At 35.8% G+C, this 26,290-nt stretch overlaps 1 protein-coding gene and 1 long non-coding RNA gene across 2 annotated transcripts; one reads left to right on the top strand and one right to left on the bottom strand.

Moving 5' to 3' along the window:
• The first annotated feature begins 748 nt into the window (after nt 1-748).
• Nucleotides 749-1,870, top strand: LOC123868888. The gene is made up of 2 exons (XM_045911548.1): nt 749-1,042; nt 1,702-1,870. The coding sequence occupies exons 1-2, from the start codon at nt 851-853 to the stop codon at nt 1,849-1,851; spliced, it is 342 nt and encodes a 113-aa protein (XP_045767504.1). The 5' UTR covers nt 749-850; the 3' UTR covers nt 1,852-1,870.
• A 1,023-nt stretch (nt 1,871-2,893) lies between these two features.
• On the bottom strand, nt 2,894-25,656 carry LOC123868889. The gene is made up of 3 exons (XR_006796754.1): nt 25,645-25,656; nt 7,553-7,559; nt 2,894-3,423 (listed from the first exon to the last, which is right to left on the bottom strand). It is a non-coding gene; the product is annotated as an uncharacterized LOC123868889 (long non-coding RNA).
• Nucleotides 25,657-26,290: the final 634 nt, after the last annotated feature.

Below are 26,290 nucleotides of genomic sequence, written 5' to 3'. Positions count from 1 at the left end.
ATGATTAACTTTTTTATCAATTAAGTTTGAAGCTTCCATAGCTCATAAGTTATATACCTGTTAGCTATTAAAGCTTCAAAGTCTTCTTTCAAATCTGAAAGGAAATAGGTTCAAATCTCAAACTTGGAATGTACTTATTCATCATACGTACCTGCTTCTAATATAAGCCTTATAAACCTGGTGCACTTGTGCAGTCAGCGAACATGCACAGAGCCACCCAAAATGTGTCACAATAAATATTTTCAATCAATCAACTTTGCCTTTACTCAATAACATGAAAGCTTAATTTATACTGGTCAGTGAGTACATGGTCCGTGCTCAGTAATTTATTTAAAATGCATCGCAAGGAAGTCGTTGATGAGTGCAGTTAATCTTCGTGACGTGAGGTGGTTAAGCAAACTAACTAATGACGTGAAGAAACACCACGATCATGCTTGTAATAAACCTAACATTAGCTTTAAAGAGCTTTGTTTTATCTACAATAAAAACAGCAATACTTGATTTAAAACGAAGATTTGACTACAGTACTCCTTGATATTGATGTAGCTACAGTTCTTGCACACTCATCGAATTCCGACAATATTATTATCATTATCTGGAAAGTGTTATATGCCACGGATGAAGTTTGCAGGGAAAAGTTAGTGTACAATGTAGGTACAATGATTTCGTTATGTCATCAGTGCAAAAACAAAACAACTTACGTAGGTATGCGGGACACAAGGTTAAACATTTAGCATTGATAAACAGTTTTTCCTTAAACAAATGTCATGACTCAGTTTCGCACGTCTCTTCGAAGTGAGTGAACTGACATTTATAAACAAATCTGTAATGCAAGTGATTAAAATTAAAAATGAGAAGGATTACTTCGTTGGTGCTATTTTTGGTGCTGTGTGCCCATGTGTGCGAAGCTAAGGACTTGGTTGTTGGATCGAGAGTCAATAACTTGCTAATCTCCACGGAGAAAGTTGTGTATAATAAAATACCGCTAATAAGAAGAGATAAAGACTACAGCTACTTTGATCAAAAGGAGCGTGTTATTAAGGTAGAGTACCTACCTACTAGAAAATATTTTGTAAGGTCGTCTTTAGGTCTATGATATGTTTTCTTTCTAAGAACGGTTTAAAATGTTTCTACTTAGTTAAATTATGGGCTTCAAAATACTAAAATCCAAAATTCTTTAAAATAGACAGATAATATTTTAAGTTTACGTACTGTAACAATATTATGCAATGATATTTCATCTGTCTCAAATACACCCACTTATAATTTTATCACTAACTTCCAAGAGCCGCAAGGTCCACAGTCTACTCTACACAAATAACATTTGTTGCATTTGAAGCGTGTAAACTGGTGCTGTTAACCATATTTGTATTATGTCCGATACAGATGCACTCTCTATTCCATCACTCTCATAGTCCACCAGGGACGGATCAGGTGCACGACCGACTACTTTACTTGGCATCTCTCCAAGGCACCAACTCCCAAGTCTGGGCTACTGAGAACTTCCTGATAAAAAAACTTTAACTTTTTTGTCCAGCCCTTATGATCGGTGGCCGAAGAACCTAAACCACCGAGGCTGAGACTTGCGCTGTTTGTTGATTTATACTCTTTAGAGCCTCTAAGTCTAGCGGGATGTCTTGTAGGATTAGCTTAATCTCTCTTAAATATATGGTATTAATAAATAATATGGTGTCACTCCAGGGCATCATCGCCAGAGATCTCTCTCGGACGGACGCGGAGGTGACGGTGACGGACGGCGGTGTGGGCGAAACGTACGTCAGACTGCATCTTAAGAGCGAGAGAGGCAAAGGGCTCAACTATCTTATATTGATATTTACTGATAACAAATAAAAGCTGACGTGAGAAATATGAGAGTTTTTATGAAAATAAAATCGAAGTTTAGTACACGACAGGGCGAGATGGCAATTGAGGTGGGGACGGCCCACACACAGCACAGCTCCCGCGCCAAGCCGGTGCAGGATAACGCGCCTAATACGCATTGCCATCTCGACCTGTCGCATAAGAGAGGTAGGTACAAATTTTTATGTCAATACTTAGTGAAATTAGTGAGTTGTACTAATTTTTATGTCAATATCCATCTTCGCTGGTGAAACTAGTGAGTTGAGAGATAGCAGTAGGTATGGTCAAGTCAGATAACAATTTTTACTATTTTAGATACCTACGAATGATTTTTCAAACCAGAACGAAAATTGTTACCACACATAATACCAATGTGTATCTAAAAATTCATGGCGTAGCAAAATAGACAACAACTGTTCGCAAATAGCCATCAGCACAGTCCCCTCAAGCACAAATCAATTTTAGCGAATTGTCAGTGCCAGTGTACACGGGGTGTTTAAACTGAGGGTGGCTAATGGAGACACACGCATTAAACCGAGCCGCGTGCACAACATTGACACAGGCAGGGGGCCTAATTAGTTTAGCTCGTGGCCAGGGCGCCCCGGAGATGACGTCTAACTGCATAAAGCAGCTGGAAATGACCACTATTTTCTGAGCAAGTTGTGAAAAGCCAAACCATTATGCATCAACTTTTTAATCCATCGCCGCCCCACTACTAAACATGAGTCTCCTTTCAGAATAAGAAAAGTTTAGGCACTAGTCCATCACCCTGGTTAAATAGGCAGACATCGCACACCTTTCAAATCAAATCAAAATAATTTATTCAAAGTAGGTCCTATTATACACCTTTTGGTCGTCTTAATTGTTAGATTTGTAAGATGATATAATGGTGATAAGTAATAATTATTAATTACGTAAGCTTAAAATTAAAGCTACGAGGGTTCCAAACGTGCCCAGGCCTGAGAAGAGCCCACAACAAACTCAGCCGGCAATTCTTTTCATTATCACCTTTGAGAATATTATAAAAACTCTCGGCTCAGGCATGCAGGTTTCCTCGCGATGTTTTTTGACAAGCTGACGAAAGCTTGTCAAATACTCGTACAGAAAAAATGAAAATTGACAACATTTTATCCCTTCCAGTAAGATTTACCTATATCAGGACAATGTCCAGCCAGGCGCCATCCGCCTTTCACAATTTATCCGGGGATCAAAAAGCATGCGCTTATTACAATTTCATCGAATTACGTTAATACCAGTAATTTAATTTCGGTCCGTTGGTGGTTACTTTCCATATCCAATTTATTATGCTAATTGATTGTGTAATTAATGTACCTACTGTTGTTTTATTTTTATGTAACCGATACCAATATTAACATTACCATGCAATTAATTTTTGTTTACTATCATGTTTAATTGCCAGATTATAAGCATAGTTTTAAACGAGATTTGTTCTGTGGGAATATACCATAAAAGATAATTATTGCCATAACTGGATTTCACTAATTAACTAAGTATAATTTACATATAGATGGTATCTGATTTCCAATATTTGAATGGTTTAAGCTTTTAAGTTTAAACTTTACTTTAGTTTGAAGGATGTTCTTAGCGTTATTTTAGTCATGAACGGTAGGTTCATACCATTACTGATGAACAAAATACTACATAAAACGAATCGTTCAAATATATACGTATAATGTATATGTTACAGTAATATTATAGTATCATTCATGAAGTTACATGACAAACACTTCTTTTTCTGAAAAAAATTGCAATATTCTAAAAAGGTTTTTAAGCAACAAGTTTAAGTTACTTTATAACCTTTTTATTTATTTTTTTCTTTACAAATACTTAGTAAATACTTCGTACTATATAAGGCCTATCTTTTAAATATTACTAAGAATACGGCAATTTCCGATTTTAAAAAGCGTTAAAAAAGTTGACTCCAAAATGAGGCAGTTGAAGGCTCTTTTCCATTTCACAAATAAGTTGGTGCATTAAAATGTATGTCTGTACATTTACAGCAAACATTTCAAAAATATATATTTTTATTTGCGCACTGACGGGCATCAGTGTGAGAGCGAGCTTTCCCAACAATTTTACACCATAAATCTTTAAACGAGGTGGCTGAGCTTTTAGCGTCCATTCATATCCCGCGCTCTGGCGTTTCCTGCTCACTGGAATATTAGGTGTTACTGCTAAAATACTTAAAACAGTTACAATAGAAATTAACTAGTTATATATGTACTCATTCCTCCACAGTCTGAGGAGTTTTAAACGTGATCGATAATAACCGAGATCGAAGATACCTATAAGCTCTCTGAGGAATGTAAGACATGAATCGAAACCAAACGTTGCCTGGATGGTTGCTTTACTACAAATTCAAATTCAAATTCAAAATATTTTTATTCAATTAGTCTTTTACAAGTTCTTTTGAATCGTCAAAAGCATCTACCACTGGTTCGGAATGCCTTTCCTACCGAGAAGAACCAGCAAGAAACTCGGCGGTTGCTCTTTTCAAAGATTTGATATACAATATTATGCCATGTATAAAAGCAATTGAAGTCCTGCGCATTGCACGTCTGCTTACCTGCTACTTCTAGTTTCGGGACATCAGACAGCAGCATTAGAGAAACAGTCACATAAAAATAACAGTGTACAGATATTATGTATAACTAATTATGTATAATATATGTGACTAAATTATTCCCGTGACTTCGTCCGTTTAGTTATGTTTTAAACCCCCATTTTACCCCCCCCCCCATAAAAATTTTCAAAAAAAAATCTTACCGGAGGTCTACGTCATAATAGGCTATCTATCTGCATGTCTTTCAGCGCAATCCGTCCAATAGTTTGAGCTGTGCGTTGATTAGTCAATCAAGTCAGCTTTTTCTTTTATACATGTATTTAGATAGTATATCTGTATATCTTATATGTGAATATAATTCGGGACCTTCGCATTTCATTGCAGTGTGTAACCCCCGTTACGCGTCGTCGCCAGCATTACGGAGTCATGCTCATGTTTTATTTAATCGTCGAGTCTGAAAGCGGTTACATTAGTGTCGAATTTTTGTTCCTGTCTGGAAGAGGAAATGACGGGACGGCCACCAGTGAAAATAGACTAGGTACTGTGTTTTAGTGTTAAATCTCGACATGTTATTTCGCTTCGCAGTTTAATACTTATCTAAGCATGATTTGTGTGAAGGATTTATTTATGTTCGAGTCCACAGATTAAAGTTTTCGTAATTTCAGAACAAAAATTAAAGTTTTGGATTCCAACTTAGCAATATTTTAAAAATAGAAATAGGAAGATTTTTTATTCAAATAAACTTTTTACAAGTAGGTAGTGCATCTAACACTGGTCCAGAATACCTTTCCTACCAAGAACCAGCAAAAAACTCAGCGGTTGCTCTTTTCAAAGATCCGATTTATAATAATAATTTAACACAACAATAGCACATGGAGACATGTCCATTAGCGTCTTTATTCTATTTGGTTTGGTGGTTGGGGCTTGTACGTATAGTACCTAAGCTATTAAAATTTATTGTACATCAACATATGTATATCCGTTTTAAAAATTATATTAAAATACAGTCACGAAGAACTCATATCATACTATCAATATCAATTCAGGTATACCCATTTCGAAATTTGGAATATTCCTGAAAATTTATGAGAATGCCCGTTCTACAGTGGCTTGCATATTTTCAAGACTTTTTAAAAATTATGATGTTTTGCGCCGGTATTTTATAGAGCTCTCACGCTGTTTGTTGGTACAAAGTGTAAATAAATATTACAAAGAAGCATAGTTTAGATACCATACAGTATGGCAAAAATGAACTTGTACAAAGCAATGGTGAGGTCCGTGCTAACTAGCAAAGGTTGTTAATAAATTATGACTCACGTCCAAAATCTCACTTAGTTTTTGGGAAAACGTTCCTTGTTTGTCTGTGACATTTAAATCGTCCAATATGTTGTTCCACCAGAGCTAAGCTACGTCACGCTATCAAAAATGTATCCTCGCAAATTATTTTGTACTAGAAAAACCATTGCAAAAGTTAAAAAAAAACCAACTTTGGGCTTTTTGAACACTTGCCTAAATAAACATCTCTCCATTTTAGGTATTACCGACACCCTCTATGCAAAACATGCTAAGCAAATCCTCCATGCAAAGCGACGAGACAGCGGAAAACGTACTGCTTTTAAAAAGCTGTGGTGACTTTTCGCCAAACAAGAAGCCTGCGTTGACTCTCTTGCGTCACTTCCTGAAGTCCGGATGACTTGCTTGGATTCTGGAGAGAGCTCGGCTGGCTGAAGTAAATCGGTAGGGAGCTGCACCAATAGCCTCACTTACAACAAACGGCCTGTGATAGACTAGTTTTTTTTATTCAGATACGTGAGCCCTTGACTGCAATCTCACCTGGTGGTAAGTAATCATGCAGTCTAAGATGGAAGCGGGCTAACCTGGAAGGGGTATGACAGTTTTTACTGATCACATACCCCTTTGGTTTCTAAACGGCATCGTACTGGAACGCTTAATCACTCGGTAACACGACTTTGCCGGCAGGGTGATAACTAGCCACGGCCAAAGCCTCCCACCAGACCAGACCAGAGATTAAGAAATTATAAATTCGAAACCAGGGGAGGTCGTCAAAAGCGGAAAAGAAACCCATGACAAATCAAGAAGAATATTTGTATGCTTGCTAAACTGTGGTGAAACTTTGGAGCACCGAATATAATAGGAATGCGCGCTGCAACCTCTACGGTGCCATTACACGCTTGGAAGATACTTTGCGGTAGTGCACTTTTCATATTGTTATCGGTTCAAAGTGTAAACTTTACCCCTGGCAAATAACTAAAAATGGTAACTGCTGGCACCTAGTTTCGTAGTATTTACTACTCATAGAAATTACATAGGTATGTACTAACTAATCATTTTTGGCTGCATTTGATATTTTGAGTCTATATCGCTATCACATAACCTGTCGCCTGTAAGAGATTGCTTTAGCAATAAAGCCGCCATTGCACCCTTTGTATAGTTTCTTATATATCTTGTATTGTTTTCCTGTAATGTGGTGTGTGATACAGAAATAAAGACTTCTAAATAAATAAATAGCTATTATTCTATGATGATGGACTCGTTGAACTATTGAGTTATTGCTATCTAATTTAACAATTAATAAATTAAAAATAACTATAATTAAATAAACTAACTAGATATTTCTATCCAATAAAAACATCATACCCACTTCTGACATCCAAACTATCTGGGTTAAAATACCTAATTACATTAATATAAATTAGACTTTTGCAAGATGAAAGTTAGTGTTTAACTGCTATTTTGCTGCTCTACAAGAATGTAGTGAAAACATATAAATATGCACTTTTTCATAGGTTTTTCAGGTCAAATTGGAAATCAAATTCGAGTCACATCGAGATAGAGTAAATATTTGAGATTTTCAAGTCAGTATCTTTATCATCTTCTAAAACCATCGTTGGTTTCCTCGCAATATTTTCATGATATTTAATTGCTTAAAACGGACATAACTGCGCCAAGTAGGAAATGCATGACCGGGATCGAATCCCAGACCCTCCGAATAAAAGGCCGCAGTCTTTACCACAAGGTTAACACAACTTCAATTACATGTTCAATCACATAATTATAACATTAATTCAATGGTGTTACTTTTAAAACTATTAAACTACTATTTGCTATTGTGGAGAGGGCTATGTTAGGAGTTTCCTTGAGGGATAAGATCCGAAATGAGATCCGCAGAAGAACCAAGGTCACTGACATAGCCCAAACTATTAGCAAGCTGAAGTGGCAGTGGGCAGGCCATGCTTGTCGTAGAGGCGATGGCCGTTGGAGCCGGAAAGTCCTTGAGTGGAGACCGCGTTTAAGCAAACGTAGTGTGGGACGCCCTCCAGCACGATGGACCGATGATATTAAGCGGCTGGCGGGAAGTGGCTGGATGAGGAAGGCTGAGGACCGGGTGTGGTGGCGCTCTATAGGGAAGGCCTATGTCCAGCAGTGGATGTCCACAGGCTGATGATGATGATGATGATGACTTTTAAAACTAAGTTTAGTGAGTTACAGGTTTACGTATAGATACTTATTTGAATAACATTAAAAACTAACAGTACGGTTCTCAAACACGCAATATAAAGTTTATTTTATGGCCAAATTAGTTTTGAATTTGTTTTAGAGTCTAAAGCCGTTGTTGACTTAACTAAAAGCTAGCGTGAGCGTTACAAACACTATTAACAGGGCTGTCTCCGTCACTTACTCCATACAATCGTAGTTCCCATTTCATTTGAATATTAAGCAACCAAAGTCCATGAAATTTTGCAGACATAGTCTAGAAACTAATATCTGTGTCTGTGGTGTTTTAGATTTTTCTAAAAATATGTAGTTTTAAAATTACAGGGGCTCAAAGATTTGTATTTTTCTTTAAAAAAAGGCCCAACTTTGTGCTCGTTTTTCTAGACAACGAAGCAATTTAATGAAATTTGGAAAAACCACAGACCTAGAAAATTTAATGAATATTATGTAGTAAAAAAATTATCGTTATATATTTTATATTGTTATAATTATGTGGGAACTACGAAAACCAGAAATTACACCCAGAAATCTTGAAAATTTCGTGCTGTCTCGATTTGTGCAAGCGGGGTGGTGAAGTGCGGGGGACGACACGTGAAACTGACAGAAACTGACAGTCTAAACACACGGGCCACATTTAGACTGCACCCAACTCCAAACTTGTCGATAGGTCTAACTAAATACACTGGTACATTTCAACTTGCGTTAGACGTATGCGTTACCTACTCAGACGTTGCCTGTAGATAAAAATATGTCTCATGTTTGCTGGCAATAGCGCATGCATCAAACCCTGCAAGTTGCAACTCTCTTGCAACCTATTCCTCACGCAATACGCACAGCTTTAATATTATAATTTTTGACAATGTATACTATATGTAATGCCATATCACAGGTCACTCTCTGATTTATTGCTAACAATTTACTTCCAAATGCAAAGAAATCTAAGTGTGTTGAATTCACACTGCCCAATACCAGGACCTTAAATGACATAAATTCATTGATAAATAATCATATGTTGAAAATAAAGGAGAACCCCGTGTTTCTCGGTATAATGTTAGATGCAAAGCTTCTATGGAACACCCACATATCAACACTTGATGGTAAATTCAGCTCTGCTGCTTACACTGTTAGAAAAATTCGACAGGTACTGACGTGGAAACTGAAAAAATTGTATATTTTGCCTATTTTCACTGTATTATGTCTTACGGACTCTTGCTAGGAGATAAAGCGGTAGATATTGAGAAAAAAATGTATTACAGAAAAGGACAGGACGTGCAATTTATAATTTAAAACCGCGCGCTGCCATACAATAAAAATATAAGGAAATAAGTACCTTATCTATTATCTTATAGTAGCTTCTAAATATATTTACAACTAGCTAATGCCCGCAGTTTCGCTCGCGTGGATTTAGGTTTTTAAAAATCCCGATCCTTTCATTTCCCAGAACAAAAGTTGCCTCTCCGTAATAGTCCGTCCCCGGGATGCAACTTGTTTCTGTATCACGTAAGAATATTTAAACGGATGATCCTTTTCAAATCCCGAGGGATCACCAGGATTTAGGAATGCAATTTCTTACAGCATCAGGGTTGAGATCAACGACAAAGTGTTTACTTGGTATAGATACCTTCAATATCAATTAATAATCGACACTTTTTAAATCCCATTAGCTTTAGTAGTCAGGTCCCCTGCAACATCAGGGTTGAGGAGTTGGAATCCAAATTTTTTATTGAACAATGTCGCAAACTTTCTTTATCGATTAAAAAAACTACCCAAAATTACGCAGTTAGGTTACCTGCCAAATTTCATGGTTTTGAGTCAACGGGAAATACCCTAGAGGTTTTCTTGACACACACGACAGACAGAGAGATAGACAACAAAGTGATCCTATAAGAGTTCCGTTTTTCATTTTGAGGTACGAAACCCTAGAAAACGTAGGAACGGCATTCCGAACCAGTGGTAAATTTTTCTGACCATCCAAAAACACTTTGAAGTTTACCTAAAAGTTTACAGGAATAAAAATTTATCATTGTATTCCATTCCATTTCATTCTGTTCAAAGATAAATAGATAATAAAAATATTTGTCACCGAAACAATAATTTACGATACATCGACCAATATCAATTTTACTGATGACAATCTGACTATTACCAAAGTGAACGACTACTATAATATCTATTATATACGACTAACATAATATGTATTATAAATTGTGTGCCGTTTGCATTCTCACTAGGTTCTCATTAAGTTTGTTTTATTTGGTTAAACTTTCTGGCATTTATATTGTTATGACGTTTAATTGGCAAACAGTCTGTTTATTGGCTGAAACTCAAAAATTCAGCCAATCACAACAAAGAAAATATTGTAATAATGATTGATGCAGCTTTCTGTAATTGAAAACAAAATATTTGACATTAACTTGAATGTGACAGTGTTTTCCGAATAGGGTTGCCAGAGGCCCCGTATTTTACTGGTTACCCCGTATTTCAGGATACAGAAACCTGTAGTTATGAAAATAAAATACGGGGCAAATAAAACTAAATATTTTTAGGGTTCCGTAACTCAAAAGCAAAAAAGAACTCTTATAGGATCACTTCGTTGTCTGTCAGTCTGTCAGTCTTTCCGTCTGTCCGTCTGTCCATTTGTCCTTCTATCCGTCTGTCATGTGTTCATGAACAAATATTAGTATTTTCAATTTTCAAAGTAAGATAACTACATATACCAAGTGGGTTATCATATGAAAGGGCTTTACCTGTTCATTCTAAAACAGATTTTTATTTATTTTTATGCATATTTTTTTAATGCATAACAGTTTTTGATTTCTCGAGTAAAATGTCGGAAAAAATACCCGAATACGGAACCCTCGGTGCGTGGGTCTGACTCGCACTTGGCCGGTTTTTTACAAATTCAGCAGAAGCTGGCTGGCGAAATCAAACACTGACGTTATTTCCAGTAGAAAGAATATTTTCCTTTTGCGGCAATGCGTAGCCGAAACCCACTCGATATTGATCATGGTCGTAGCCAAGGCGGCGGGGCTTGGTTTGAGGATGTAAGCCTTTTTTTATACAAGCTAGCCCGTGACTTTAATCTTTTCTAGTGGTAAGTGATGATGCAGTCTAATTTCTTGGCCGTTAGGGCCATACTAACCATATAACTAGCCATGACCGAAGCCTCCCACCAGACCAGAAATTTAGAAATGGCGACTGCACCTGGGAAGCCGTCAAAAACCTAAGCCTAAAATAATACTTACACTATTTCTTGCATTTGCTTACCAATTTTTTTTTGGAAATATATCAAACATTTCGCGCTCACTTCACTCGCGCTTTGAATTTGTATTACTTGGTGTAAGCCCCGCAATTTCGTTTGCATGAATTTAGATTTTTAAAAATTCCGTGGGGGATTTTCCGGGCTAAAAAGCCGCCTAAAAAAATGTCTGGGATGCAAGTTACCTCTGAATAGTAAGTACCAAAATTTTGGTAAAGAAGATGGGCCGTGAAAGGGTAACAAATAGATAGGCAAATAGATATACTGTCGTATTCGTAATATTAGTATGGATAGGAAGCTTTAAAAATAAAATCTTGCTATGGCTAAACTCGTTTCCCTTTCACTTTAATTTTTTCTGTATTGAACCAAAAACACTTACGCTCACTGCGCTCGCGCTTTTTTATTGTTGTATTTTATCTCACTGTCAAATTGAAAGGCGAAATTCCACTAACCAGGTAATTAGCCCATAAAGTTGAGCGAATGTTTTTTTCCTCATGACAGGATTCAGTTCCGGCCCTAATAAAACCTCTCCCGCAATCGATTCCTGGCTAAGGCCATAGTATTGATACTGTGAAGGTGGAATTACAAATTAAATGTAATTTTAAGTTGAAATGAGAAGATTGTATGCATGAAATGTATAACATTTTGCTTTACAACACTAAGAGTTTTTAAAAGCTATTTAAATAAATAAATCTTTTATTTAAAACCACATTGCAAACACAGTTCACCAATCAAGACACGGCAACATACAGAGAAAAAATACAAAACTTACAGATAAACTGAAATATCTAAATAGGCTTTCCATGCATTTCAGAGAGAACCACCGCCTATTTCTTCAAATACTTCAAATTTTCAAATTTCTTCAAATCTAAACCCCGTATTTTTGATGGTGGTAGCCTGTAAATCAAAAAGAGCCAGGTGGCAACCCTACTTCGACCTAGACAGAATGAAAAATTGTTTTCATTACTCGGCATGCCTACTGCCATAGTGTGACAGAAAGTGTGACGGTAGTTGTGACCTCTGATTGGCCGACTCTCTTTCACTATTTGCTAAAATTGATGATTGCAACAACAATTTTTTCTTTTTTGTAATCGAAAACAGAACACGGACGTCAAACAGGTTGACTAATTGCAATCATTTCTGACCGGCTAACATTGTTCCGCTAGTGGCTCAAACTCACTGTCGCAGCAAGAACATGGTAAATTCAGCCAATCACAGCAATTTGAAATTTGGTTATCACAAATGTACCGATCTAGGAACCGAGAATGCACGAACCAGGGCAGATAGAGATAAGAACAATAATCTCATACGTAGGAAATCGACGGGGGATCGTTGGCAAGGATAGCCTTAATCGTATAAAACCATTAATAACCTTACAGTGTCAAAACTCCGATAAATGTTGAAAGTAATTTTGTAAACTATCAATCATGTCAAATATTATAATATTATTATCAAACTCAAAGTAACAGCTTTTGAATAATGACACTTGACTAATCTCGTAATATCTACTTATTAGGTATTTTAATTTTTTTTATTGTTGTTTTTTGTGATTGAGTTTCAACTTACTAAGATTTGTTTTAGAATTTCATCTCAATATTCAATTCGCAGTAACAAAAAATGGGCCGACGAAACTCTAAAGGTCAATAAGTTGAAGTGGCAATGGTAGGTCATTTCTGACATTGAACCGATTGCCGATGGGCAGACGTTCCAAAGTGTACACCGCGTGGTAAGCGCATTGTAGGATGACCTCCAGCCTGAGCTGGACCGATGACCTGAAGAAGGTACTAGAATGTGGGTGGACGAGGAAGGCGGTTTGGTGGTGTGCTCTTGAAAAAGCCTATATCCAGTAGTGGATGGATAGGTAAGGCTGATGGATTACTACCATACCACAGACGATCCACAAACAATTTTAAAACTCGTTGACAAATTAACTCTTGACTATAATCTCCACCTGCTTGTAAATGGCGATTTAATCTATCGTGAAGGAAAACATAATATAGGTTACCTAATTAGTTTCTACGCACATCGTAAGCTAAATTACCTGGCACAGCTTTGGAGCTGCTATGTGGTAACTAGCCACGATCAAAGCCTAACTAGATCTCAGCTACTTTAGAAATGAAAATACAGTCGGGAATACAACCCGGGACGTACTATTTATAAAAGAGCATCATACTTACGAAACTTGAAACATGAACGACAGTTCAAATAGGTTTTCCCTAATAGGTTAATCACAAAAGACCAATGTCATTTCTTTTGCCTACGTATAGCAAATTATACCTACCGTGGTTTCAAATTCATTGCGCGTACCTACTATTCATATCACCTTAATTGGACCCTTTTAATTTGCAAAAGAAATGAAACTCATATTTCTTAACGATTCCTAATCACGAATATTAAAGCGGCCCTTTTATTTAATTTGCATCGTAAAGCAACAGTATTAAACCCTAAAAGCTTTGTTATAACCCTTTTTTTTGATGATAAGCCTTTCTAATGTTTTGTCGCAATTTCCTTAAACCCTTCCATTCTTTAGGGAAAACAACATCATTACTAAGATTTACGTGAAAGCTGCGAAAGGTAATTTCAGTTAACAAAGGAAAAGTGAGCGAATAAAATTTTACCTTACTCCTTTTCGAACTCAAAGTATTTTCAAGGAATACAATACAATCAGGTTCTCTTTAAGAGAAGTGTAGGCACCTACTCAGGACGCGAAAATCCAAATAGGTTAAGTACTACTTATATTCCTATTGTGAATTTAATATAATATCGTATCCATACCACTACCTATTTTTAAATGTTTTTTTAATATTATATTAATTGAAAATATTACAATAATACTCAAAGCTAGCCTTATCTAATTATTACTATACAAATCATGCCCGCGTGGAATGGTGCCAATAATACTGGCTGCATTACAGGGCTGGACGGCCAGGCTGATCCGTTGCGCAAAATAGGAGTCATCCCTTCTCTCACCCGATGAGGCGAAATGTCTCTTAAATTTTCTTAGCGCTAAGAAATATTATAAAATTCAAAAGTGTCTGTCTGTTTCTTTTCATGGCCCATCTTTTAACCGATTTTGACTTTTGGTAGGGAGGTATAGAGATAACTTGCATCCCGGAGACAGACAGACTATATTTTATCAAGGAAAATCATAAAGTTCCCAACAGATGTTTAAAAAACATAAATCCGCGCGAGCAAAGTCACGGGCATCATCTAGCTATAAATATTTCAATTAAATAAGGATTATATTCCAATATGCGATACACAATATAACAGGGAACAAAACGAAATATTACTTAGCAGAGATTTTGTTCGGATTAATTTAGCATCATGGCTTTCAGGCGAGAGAAGAGAGTTAATTTTATGCTTTTTCGTTTTCGCCGTAAAAACAGGATTAAATTTAAATTGAAACTCAACAAAGTATGATAAGATACAATCCTTTTTATTAGGTGATGATAAAATACAATGTATTTTCTGAAGTACGAGATGTTTTACGAAGTCACATAGATCATTATCATCTTATCTACTATCATCTTCGTAAACCATCCGTTAGCAAAGGCGCGTATTAGAATTTTAAACAAAGAAAAAATATAATGTTTGAATATAAGTTTACTGCCAACAAAATAATTATATTAGATATAAGTAAGTAATTATCGGTTCTATTATCATTTTGCTAGCCGTAAAGGCAACCGTTACTCGGATAGGATGAGTCTATTGCTTCAGCCAATAGTTGGATTGCTAATTGCTAATATAAAGTTAATCAACTGCCAGCGACTCCGACCACAGTCCACAGGTCCGACACCAAAAAAGAAAATACTAAGAAGTATGGCCAGTCCATAAATCTTGGTTTCAATTCGGTGGAAATTCTTACGTTTCTTATGAGAATCTACGATGTAGAGAAAACCTACCTATGTACATGGAAAATCTAAGATTCTACTATCGTCTAGATTCTAGACGATTCGATTCAAGGCATTTCAGTCAGTCAGTTTATCCTTTTCGGCAGTTTTTACATTTCGACAGTTCGTTACAGGATATTTCGCAATCCGATAGCAATATTTTAATACCCAAATGTAAATATAACTGTGTGTATTTAGCTCCGCCGTAGATATACAAAAAAATACCTGTCCACAGTACAACATTTTTTGCAATTTATGTGACTAAAACATCCGGCTAAAAGCACAGTGAAAACAATGCAACCAAAATATTTTCCACTACCTCCCGCTGACAAGCAAAATTTGACGCTAATGCAGCTTCCAGACGAAAATAAATAAACGATGAACGTGCAATGAACGAAGAACACTTAGATGAAGTCTAAAATAGAGACTCAGTGGCCTCATAGTGGGACATGTCTCAGGTTAAGGCAGATTGAAGCAGCGTGTCCACTGGTGCTGCTTCTAGTGTACATACGAAGTTTTCGTTAATAGTCGTCGACGAAGTGCCACTCGCTAAGCACACATGAAGCACGCTGTGCCATAAAGCATTTCACCAGGCTATATTTTTTATCGTTTACGATTCAAATGATGCTGTCATTTGGATCGTGTCGAGACTGCTCGGCATGAGGAGGAAATAGAATACGAAGTGGCGTCATATAAAGTTATATAAAGGTAATCCGCTGCTTAACTTCCACAACTATCTTGATTGAATTTAGCGCAGATATACTGACAGTCTGATTTCTGATATTCAGAAGACGAGAAAAGTCTTCTTTTTCAAAAGAATACCTATTTACATGTAGGGGCATCACTCAACTTTTTTTTTGCCAGTCTATGCTGATTTAAAAATATATGCCCGGAAATTGCGTACATATTACCCTCATACTATTAATAAGAAGCTGCTAAAGCTAAGCACCAAGATGAAAAAAATTAAAATGCTTGCTAAATCTCAAGACAAAACTAAACAATATATGCACATTTTGATAATATTTTACAGGATACCCACCTGAAAGTCATATCAGACAACCCATAAAAATGCACATAACGCAATTCTGTGTAATTTATAGGCATGACAGTTTTACAGTCGCCTGCATATTTTCAAGTCTTTCTAATATATACGAGACCGCAGACCAATATATCATAAACTCTCGTGCAATTTTAATAAAAATTAGTTCACAGTATCTTAAATTATGAACATTTTTATTAATATCTTATTTTTTTATTATAAACTTATTAATGAAAGCTGTAAACGATAGGCTATGCCAATACAATAAATAATAATATAACTAATCAAAGTCATAACAAGGAACAATAAATTTAATACGCTATTTTAATCCATCCAAACAGTCAAAAAAGCTTCTAATACCTGACACTAAAAATCCTATTCCTTACAAATGAAACTAACAAAAGAAGCACGTGTGGCCTAGTTATAATAACTGCATTGTAAAGCAACGTTGACTCAAGTCGGGAACTGGATGGATGACCGACTTTGGAGGTCTCAATTTTGCCAAATCGTTTCCACCGTGCGTCAGAGTGCACTAAGTCGTCGGTCGTGATTATTATCATTGACTTCTTAAAATAACTGAAGTAAAAAGCTAAAACCCAAGAGATGAAATCTTGTTCTCTTTGTTAAGTTGTACGCGGAAGGATCAGGGAAACAACTATAATATTATCCAAACTCCTACCATTATGTAATTAATGGAAAGGGTTCACGACCCTCAGCAGTGAGGAATACAACGCGGAGTGGGAGAGAGACAGATAACTAACAAAAAACCATTTTAAAACACAAAATGTACCAAGACATTAATTTAATTCGCTCTAATAGATAAGTATGAAATGTAGCCTCTACGGCGCTATCACACGCTACGAATACTTTACAGTAGTGCACTTTTCATATTGCCATCAGCGCAAACTACCAAGTATCAAGTTTGCCAACACTAAGAGCATAAAGACGTTGAACTGAGGAAAGTGAAGTTTCAGACTTGTCTACTTAAATTCTAACCATGTTGATAAGAAATGCAAACTTCCGGATTCTGAGCTCCCTAGTCATACTGGAAGAAAAATCAATATTTACCTCACTCTTTAATTTACTCTAAGGATACCAATTGTTTAGTATTTGTTTGTTTAACTACTAACTACCAAAAAGGTTGTAAAATTGGTAATTGGTAACCCTACTTGCAAATCTAAGTATGCCTATTGAGAAAAATCATACAAAATAGTATTAGGCATACTTTAATGGGACATTTTGATCACTTAGATATAGAGTCACTTCCTATATAACATTCCTATGCATATAAAATCACCTACCTATATTATCCTAATAGAGTACCTATTGCAATTTAATAATTAATTAGCTTTGTGAATTAACATCATTAATCCCTTAAACCTTTGTTACATTACCCTTTTGTTATAAAAGCCTTTGTAGAACAATTTATTTCGTCGTAATTTCCTTAATCCCCTTTATTCTAAAAACAAAAACAACATTATTAAGATTAACGTAAACTCTCAAAAGGTATTTTAGTTAACTAGAACAAGAGTAAAGTAAGTAAATAAAAACTTCTCCAATGCAAAGTTTTGCTATTACACGAAGCAATTTTTACACTGGTGGTAAATGAGAATAGGGGGATGATCCCGAAAATTTGATTTAGATTTCTCCCATCAAAAAGTCGTTTCGAAACAAAAAGCACGAAGAAAATCCCTAATTCGATCCAATCTAAATCCAATTATACCCCTACAGGGGCTCGCCACACGAAGGGCCTCGTCAGAGTAAGGCTTTAACGCTGGAGGATAAATAAAAGAAAATTAGAAGCTTGCTGAAATTGGTATGGAAATTGTATGCGTCAAACCTCACGCTACCATGGAATATCATTTTGGCTGTTTATACTGAACTTTTGTTAAAGAAAATAATATACCTAAGTGTTGGCATCTTTATTTACTTAACTTTGACTTACAAAACCCCCTTCTTTGTGCTTTAACAATAATAAATGCGCTTTAATAGGTATGATAATTCTTTACTTTTTCTGTTTTGCGTTTCACATGTACATAGTCTTCTGAAACCTTTTACATGCCTTTCTGTTTTTAGCGACTCTTCCCCATGAAGTACTTGCTTATCACTGATAGCTTTTATAATATTATCCCCGAGTGCTATATACCTATAGGCTATAAACTACGCAACGAAGTCGGGAAGAGGCTGGATACCGTACTTGATAAAATAAATATTATTACATAAATGAATGGTAATGTATCAAACTATTTCGAAAACTTGAAAATTTCTATGTAATTATTATTCAAACCTTGTTCAAACAACTATCGTTGGTCCGTTGTTACATAATTAATAAAGTTCCCCAGCAAATAGGACTGGAAAAAAAAAACAATTACTAGAGTGATTTATTACTGTTATCGTATGGCCGTTGCCCTCAGTTTTTTAACTGACGATAAGCGGAATAGAGGAAGCGGTAAGTAATTTATTGCTGGTCAGATATTTTTCAATAAGCCTCTTTGTACATTACAACCGATAAATATCTATCAGTACTCATTAGACCAGTAATAATGTTATTTAATTATTGTATTTTGATGTCAGTATACTCGATAAATAACGTTATCAACAATAATGAGAGCTCTTAGTAGTACTCGTATATCTAATCTCATATATTTTTATCTAGCTCATCCCCAGAACTTTATTCGCGTGGTTTAGAATTTTTTAAAACCCCGTGGGAACTCCAGGTCTTTAAGTAGGTATATCTATGCAAAAAATGATGTCAATTAGTTGTTCTGGTGCGACGTGATAAAAAGACAAACAGACAAACCAACAAACAATACACTTTCACATTTATACATTAGCAGTGATCATAGAGATAGAATATATTAGATTAGTATGTAGTAATAAATAATTACAACGTTATTGTGTATTGAGCTGTATTAAACATGAAAATGTACCTAACAAGATAGAGCCTAGCTAATGTATAGAGTCTCGATAGCTCAACGGTTGAGAAGCGGACTGAATTCCGAAAGGTCGGCGGTTCAAATCCCACCCGTTGCACTATTGTCGTACCTACCCCTAGCACAAGCTTTACGCTTAGTTTGAGGGAAAAGTGGAGTATTAGTCATCACACTAATATTATAAAGGCGAAAGTTTGTATGTGTGTGTGTGTATGTTTGTTACTCCTTCACGCAAAAACTACTGGACGGATTATGCTGAAATTTAGAATGGAGATAGATTATACTCTAGATTAACATATAGGCTACTTTTTATCCCGGAAAATCAAAGAGTTCCCACGGGATTTTTAAAAAACTACATCCACGCGAACGAAGTCGCGGGCATCTGCTAGTGGCTAATATTCTTTAAAAAAAATTTACAACACCCCAAGCGCAAGCCATAAAACTTGTAAGACACGCCTCTGATGTGTGAGATGACGCACAGACAGCTTTACGAGGATATATTAAGTATGCGAATGTGTTACTTTAATAACAGTGACAAATGCGCAGTGCGTACTTAAAAGTTTCTCTTCGAATTTCAAATGAAATGCACATTAGGTCATAAACAACATACGAGTAAGTGCTAATGCTTTGGGCAAAGGGGTACGTGACTAAGTATGTCTTCTTCTATTTTTTTTTAATAAAAGAACCAGAAAAACTTGCATAGCATTCTTCATACCTCAAGCTTTAGGTGAGAAAATTTCGAAAAAATCTAAAAAAAATTGGTGATTTGTAAGAAATAATTCAATATCATTTTTCAATCCTATTTACCTACCCACACTTGACTTCCTAATATTACTAATACCACATTAATACTGATCTAAACTTTACGTGGGTGTGGTGTGTGGACGGATAATGCGTGAGTCACTAAACGTTTTTCTAAATAACGCAACAACAAAACGAGAAAATACAAGTTTGCGCAATACACATGTAACACTTAAATTAGTGATGTGACCACTGACCAGTAATTCACAGCATTTTATTCGACGCTGCAGCATAATTACTTAGACTCGGTGTTTTAGAGTTCCCGTATTATTAAAGGCTAGTTTTATAAAAAAATTGCATAACTCGTTATTTTCAAATTAAGACTGCCTTTGATTCCGGTAGAAAGGGTGTGTGAGTGGTTTGAGTCTACTTCCCTAGGTTGGCATTTCTTGTGGAAGCCAGCCTCAACTGGAGAGTTGACAACATATTTTAAAAGTTTATTCAGAAAAGCTTTACTCATGAAGCTTACCAAAAGCGATTGTGACTTGAAGTCCGATAAAAAAACCGGCCAAGTGCGAATCAGACTCGCGCACTGAGGGTTCCGTACTCGGGTATTTTTTCCAACATTTTGCACGATAAATAAAAACTTTATACATAAAAATAAGTAAAAATCTGTTTTAGAATGTACAGGTAAAGCCCTTTCATATGATACCCCACTTAGTATGCCTAGTTATCTTACTTTGAAAATTTAAACACATTTTAATTTTTTTTTAATGATGTAATTACAAATTCATGGTTTTCAGATTTATTCCTTTACTTGTGTTATATGACCTACCTACCTGCCAAATTTCATGATTCAAGGTCAACGGGAAGTACCCTATAGGTTTTCTTGACAGACACGAGGGACGGACGGACAGACGGACGGACGGACGGACAGACAGACAGACAACAAAGTGATCTTATAAGGGTTCCGTTTTTCCTTTTGAGGTACGGAACCCTAAAAATCTTAAACTCCGACTACAATGCCAATAAACCACCTTTAACATCCCTAGTCCAACCCAATCGGAGATAACCTGCCTATGTCACTTAGTTTAAAAGCAAAACGTGATAAATTGTTATTCCATTAAGTTAAAGCAATCGTCTGAACGAGTATTCAGAATTGACGTAGGCAGCATTGCACTGAGTGTTGACTCAATCCGATAGCAAATCGACACGCATTTCTTGAATCGATCATCGACCTTTCGATAAATAATTACTTAATCGATTTAAATAAAAAGTTTATTGTTGTGACCCTTCCTCAAATAAAAAGAGCCTGTGCAGTGGGTGATTTACCGATTTATTTCGTGGTACCTACAAAGTGAGGGGCAACAGCAGAAGTGTTCGTCCCGACTGGTATGGGATCATAATATGGATATCTTTCTCTACACTTGGTCTATGATAGAACAGTAGGTACAAACATAAACCCATGCGTAGACACATTCCTGCCCCTGTCTACAGATACCAGTTACAGTGGATCATCATCGCCGGCCCACTACTGAGATGGCCGTCTCCTCTCAGAATGAGTAGGGCTTAGGTCATAGTCAGCCACGCTGACACAGTTTATTTTGTATTTGAGTCTTCCAGAATACTTCCCATCGAACACATCTTAAATCTTTAAAATATTTATATCAGTGTCCAAAACTTTGTTGACACATTTTATTCATCGACTCTACGGTACATCCCAGCATCATTAATTATGTACATCCCGTAGACCCTCGGAAACATGTCCGTGTCTCTGGAACCGTGTTCTACAATGAAATGTTTCCAATACAATACATGATTACCATAAACACCCTATCAAAAACGTGGGAAAACACACGCATTTATCATGCAGCTACACATCTTTTCATTTTAAGGCATTTGTACACGATCAAACTTGCTCGTCACAGGTACATACTCATCCATGTGAAGCAAATAATATTTACTAACTACCTACTTACACCTTATATTATTATTACCCGTGAATTTCCATACGACATACGCGGTAGGACAGCCAGACATTATTGGGTTTTAGGTTTTATAACATATTTCATTTTCCGGGGGAAAAAATATATTCTATAACCGTGTCTAGGTCGCAAGCTATCTCTGCCAAATTTCGTCAAGATCAGTTCAACGACTAAAGCGTGAAAAGATATTAAGAGGGCTCTCTCCGTCACTCGTTTCATACAATCGTAGTTCCAATTTCATTTGAATATTAAGCAACCAAAGTCCATGAAATTTTGCAGACATATTCTAGAAACTAATATCTATGTCTGTGGTTTTCCAGATTTCTGTTAAAATATTCGGTTTCAAAGTTACGCGGTCTTAAAAATTTTCATACAAATCTTTGAGCCCCTGTAATTTTAAAACTACATATTTTTAGAAAAATCTAAAACACCACAGACACAGATATTAGTTTCTAGAATATGTCTGCAAAATTTCATGGACTTTGGTTGCTTAATATTCAAATGAAATTGGAACTACGATTGTATGAAACGAGTGACGGAGAGAGCCCTGTTAAGGTAGTGGGATATACAAACTTACGAACACACAATCGCATTTGATTGTCTGAATGCGGATAGCAAAGAGACTATGCCGATAACAAAGTAAAACTCACTCTCACTTCACACCACGCCATAATAATATGAGTTGTCTTAAATGAAATTATAGTAAGTGGTATCCTTTCTATGACCAGAAACAATACACGGACGTGCGTGTTACAAACTACAAGCACCCGGTCCATTACTGGAAAACTTTTAAAGAGAACAGAAAATTTGATCGTTTATCAGCACCTTTACAGACAGCCGAAACCCATTAGGTCCGTGATAATGCAAGTTGGAACAGGTATTGTTTAACGCCAGATGAGCGGGGTTTGTCGGTGAACTAATACTCTACCATTGTTGCGGAGAGGAGAAAATTAAAATGCAGCATTGTCTGGATGCACGCTACGGTGGCAGTGAACTTTCATTTTTGATCATTAAATTTCGGCAAAAAAACGATGATCATCCAATTTGATAACATTATACTTAGTATTTTATCACTGATAATCATAAATAATCGATCACAGTTTTAATGTTACCACATTTTCTAGGTATCTTTTATTATGAAAGCACTTTGTTTTTTTTTTTTAATAACCGATTGCAGATAGCCTTTTTTTTAGAAGAGGAAATTATAGTCCACCCCCTTTAATCGTTAGCTAAATCTACAAAATTAGAAATTAGAAAACCTTTATAAGTAAAACTCAGTAGGTCTAGTTCCTACATTACATTGAAACCCTGGGCCCTAAATTAGGAAAGTCCTTATCTTAGTGGCGCATGCCTTCCCAAACATTGATACTAATTATTGTCTGACTTATTATCTAAACTTTAACAAACAAAAATAATTTAGTTATGTGTTGAGTTTTCCAAAATTACTGTTAGTGCAATTTAGGTCATTAGCAAAATACCTACCTACGTTATTTTTATTGCAGTTAATTTTGCAAATATCGTATTTACTTTCAGAGTGCCAAAGTAAATATTAGATAATCAGGGTAGCCAGTCTAGAAAGTTTTCTTGAAAATGTTTGTGCACTTTTTATCAGGTGTCAGTTAAAAATTTAGAAGACGCTGTGTCATGTAATTTTCCTTAGGGCAACTTATAAAATGTGGGCCCCTTCGACTTGTGCAAAAGTTTAAATTGCTCGCTTCTTTTTTCACTATCTTCCCACTGCACTCACTTTTTCCTATTTAAACTTTTTCGTTTCATTTTAAGCCGCTTCGGACTTGTAAGTACAAGTTTGGACTCGGAAGTCTTGCAATAAAAAATACTGCTATAACACTGTGGTTAACTCAAACGTTTTATTTCAATCCGTTTTGTACGCTCTGTTGCAATTAAAACTTTCAGGAGTCCTGCCAAGAAAATTAGCAGAGCTTGTTAAGAAATCTTAGTAACTGAATTAAAAACTTAGATTCCTTGGTGGAATTTTATTATAATAACAAACACAATATATTATTATATAATAAGCAATATGAAATTGGTGCTTTTGTTTACACAGTAAGGTATAGGAAAGTTTTACTTATTTGCACAGATTTGATAATGAAATCATTGCTGAAATTACTACTAAGCAATAAGTTAACAGCATTCGATAACCCTCGAAAGAAAAACTGTTTGATTTCATAGAAGTCCAAAAACCAATGACAAAAGAAGATAAACTTAACTTACTAGGACAACATGTAAATTAAAAATTTATAACACCCCCGACAAGTGAAGGTTACAGTAACTAGAAAAGAGCTGATAACTTTCAAACGGTTGAACCTATTTTCTTGAATTATAGCTAAGAACACTCTCGACCAAGCCACCTTTCAAACAAAAAAAAACTAAATTAAAATCGGTTCATTAGTTTAGGAGCTACGATACCACAGACAGATACACAGATACACACGTCAAACTTATAACACCCCTCCTATTGGGTCGGGGGTTAAAAATTATGTTTCTATTTTGTAAGCCAAATACTTTGAAATTATATTTTATGCAATGTCGCTATAAAGCTATATCTAAGTAGTTTATTTAAGTTAAGTTAAGATCTCAGCAAACGGCATACCACTTATATTGACTGAACGGAAGGAGGAGATTTGAGGGTACTCCGCACGCACCGTTAACCTCCTTGTTGGTGAAATAGCGTGCTCTATAAAAGCAGACTTCAGAATGAAATCCCAGTCAAGTGATGTCGATCAAGCGACGTAGTTTGGTACGATGTCCGTTGAGAGTAAGCACTTAGATTTTATGTGTTTAGATTGGACTTATGAATTTGAGAGGACTTCGTTAAAATGTAATTTTTAAAAATTGCAAATGATATTACAAATGATGATGAAATGATGATTGCAAATGATGATACCTAAAAACTGTTACTTATACAAGGTAAATTTCCGACAAGCTGAGTTTAGGACCAATATGTAGATGTACCTACCAAAAATAACGAATTTGTAGCGTAATATAAAGAGTTAAAGAATTTGTTTAAATTCCAATGTGACAACCCTGCAAACAGCTGATCGTGGAAGTGAACTCGTAAAAACTTCTATGAACTGAAATGACCGTTTGAACGTTTGTCAAGCAGCAGATAATTACAATGAAAGAACAAATTACAATGAATGACACTAAATTCGCTTGCCACACCCGGGAATCGAACCGACTAAAATCTGCAAAAATTACAACCTGTACTTTTATTGCATAAATCGTTAGGATCAATTATTATAAGGATCAAATCTCTCCAAGAAACTTGATAAATTAAATGAAAGAAAAACCATGAAATCTGGACTTATAAATTCAGGGAGTCAAGTTAAAGCTTTCTTTCTTTCTTCTTTCTATTCAAAAATAAAGGAATGTTTTCTTTAAGTAAAATTTTCTATCTACAGTATTAACAGTAGGTACTTTCCCTTCAGGTGGCATTACAAAATTCCAGCCTGTATATAATTTATCAAACACGCTGCATAATATTATAGTTTTAGATAATAATTATAAGGACAATTTAATTAATCATTGTCTATTTAATTACTACGAATAATGCTAACACTGATCAAATTAAACGCTTATTATGAGGAGGCAATTAAGTTCTCTACAATCTCGGTTAAGAGTACTCAAACTTGTTCACAGATCGATGACATTTAGGTCGAGAGAATTCCGATCGAACCGTTAATCTTGTCACTGAAAATACAGTGCAATCCTAAAGGCACTCTATTCTAAGGCAATTAATCAAGATGCACTTTGGCATAGATCTACGAAAACTCTACAAATTATTTATTGAACAACGCCACTTTCTTGAAATACGTAATCTTTACGTAAAGTAGGTAAGTACAGTGATGTAGAAAAACTGTATTTGAACATTTTATAATATTACTAGATAATTTTGCCCTGGCTTGGATGAAGTACGTGGAATGTCTGATAGGTCTGCCTTTTTAGAGAAAACCTACGCGTAAAATCTAAAAATCCTTGACCCAGCAGCGATTTGATCTGTAGGTACGTTAATATATCCGTCAGTTAGTTTCTTCCTTCATATAATAATAGATGGATGAGGCAGACTTATGGAGGATAGAACAGTTTCATCTGTAAGTATAAGGTAAATAACTTTAACTCTAGAAAAGGTCAGTGTTCAAAACCTATAAAAGGTACCTAATTAAATAAAGTAAATTAAATTAAAGCTACGAACGAAGTTACCGAACGAAGTCACCGAACGAAGTTACGAAGTAAGATATACGAACAAGATACGAGATACGATACCAGAAATGCAACCATCACAGTGAAGTACAAGATTGGTTTTCATGCGAGCTACATTCCACCTGCCAATTGACGATCACAACCAGTCAACTATGACTGTAGCGCCAAGAAGAATACCAAATACATATAGCTAAGAGTGTTTATGACCACAATCTGTGATTTACGGACCTATAATCTTGTACCGTTGAGCTTCCTGTCA

Source organism: Maniola jurtina, chromosome 10 (genome assembly GCF_905333055.1).
Source record: "Maniola jurtina chromosome 10, ilManJurt1.1, whole genome shotgun sequence".
Classification (NCBI taxonomy): domain Eukaryota; kingdom Metazoa; phylum Arthropoda; class Insecta; order Lepidoptera; family Nymphalidae; genus Maniola; species Maniola jurtina.
This window is presented reverse-complemented; position numbering and strand designations above follow the sequence as displayed.

Excerpts from the sequence above, each read along its gene's own strand:
- LOC123868888 (XM_045911548.1), top strand. The coding sequence starts at position 851 with ATGAGAAGGATTACTTCGTTGGTGCTATTTTTGGTGCTGTGTGCCCAT. Across the intron at positions 1,043-1,701 it reads AAAAGGAGCGTGTTATTAAG|GGCATCATCGCCAGAGATCT; the intron begins GTAGAGTACCTA and ends GTGTCACTCCAG.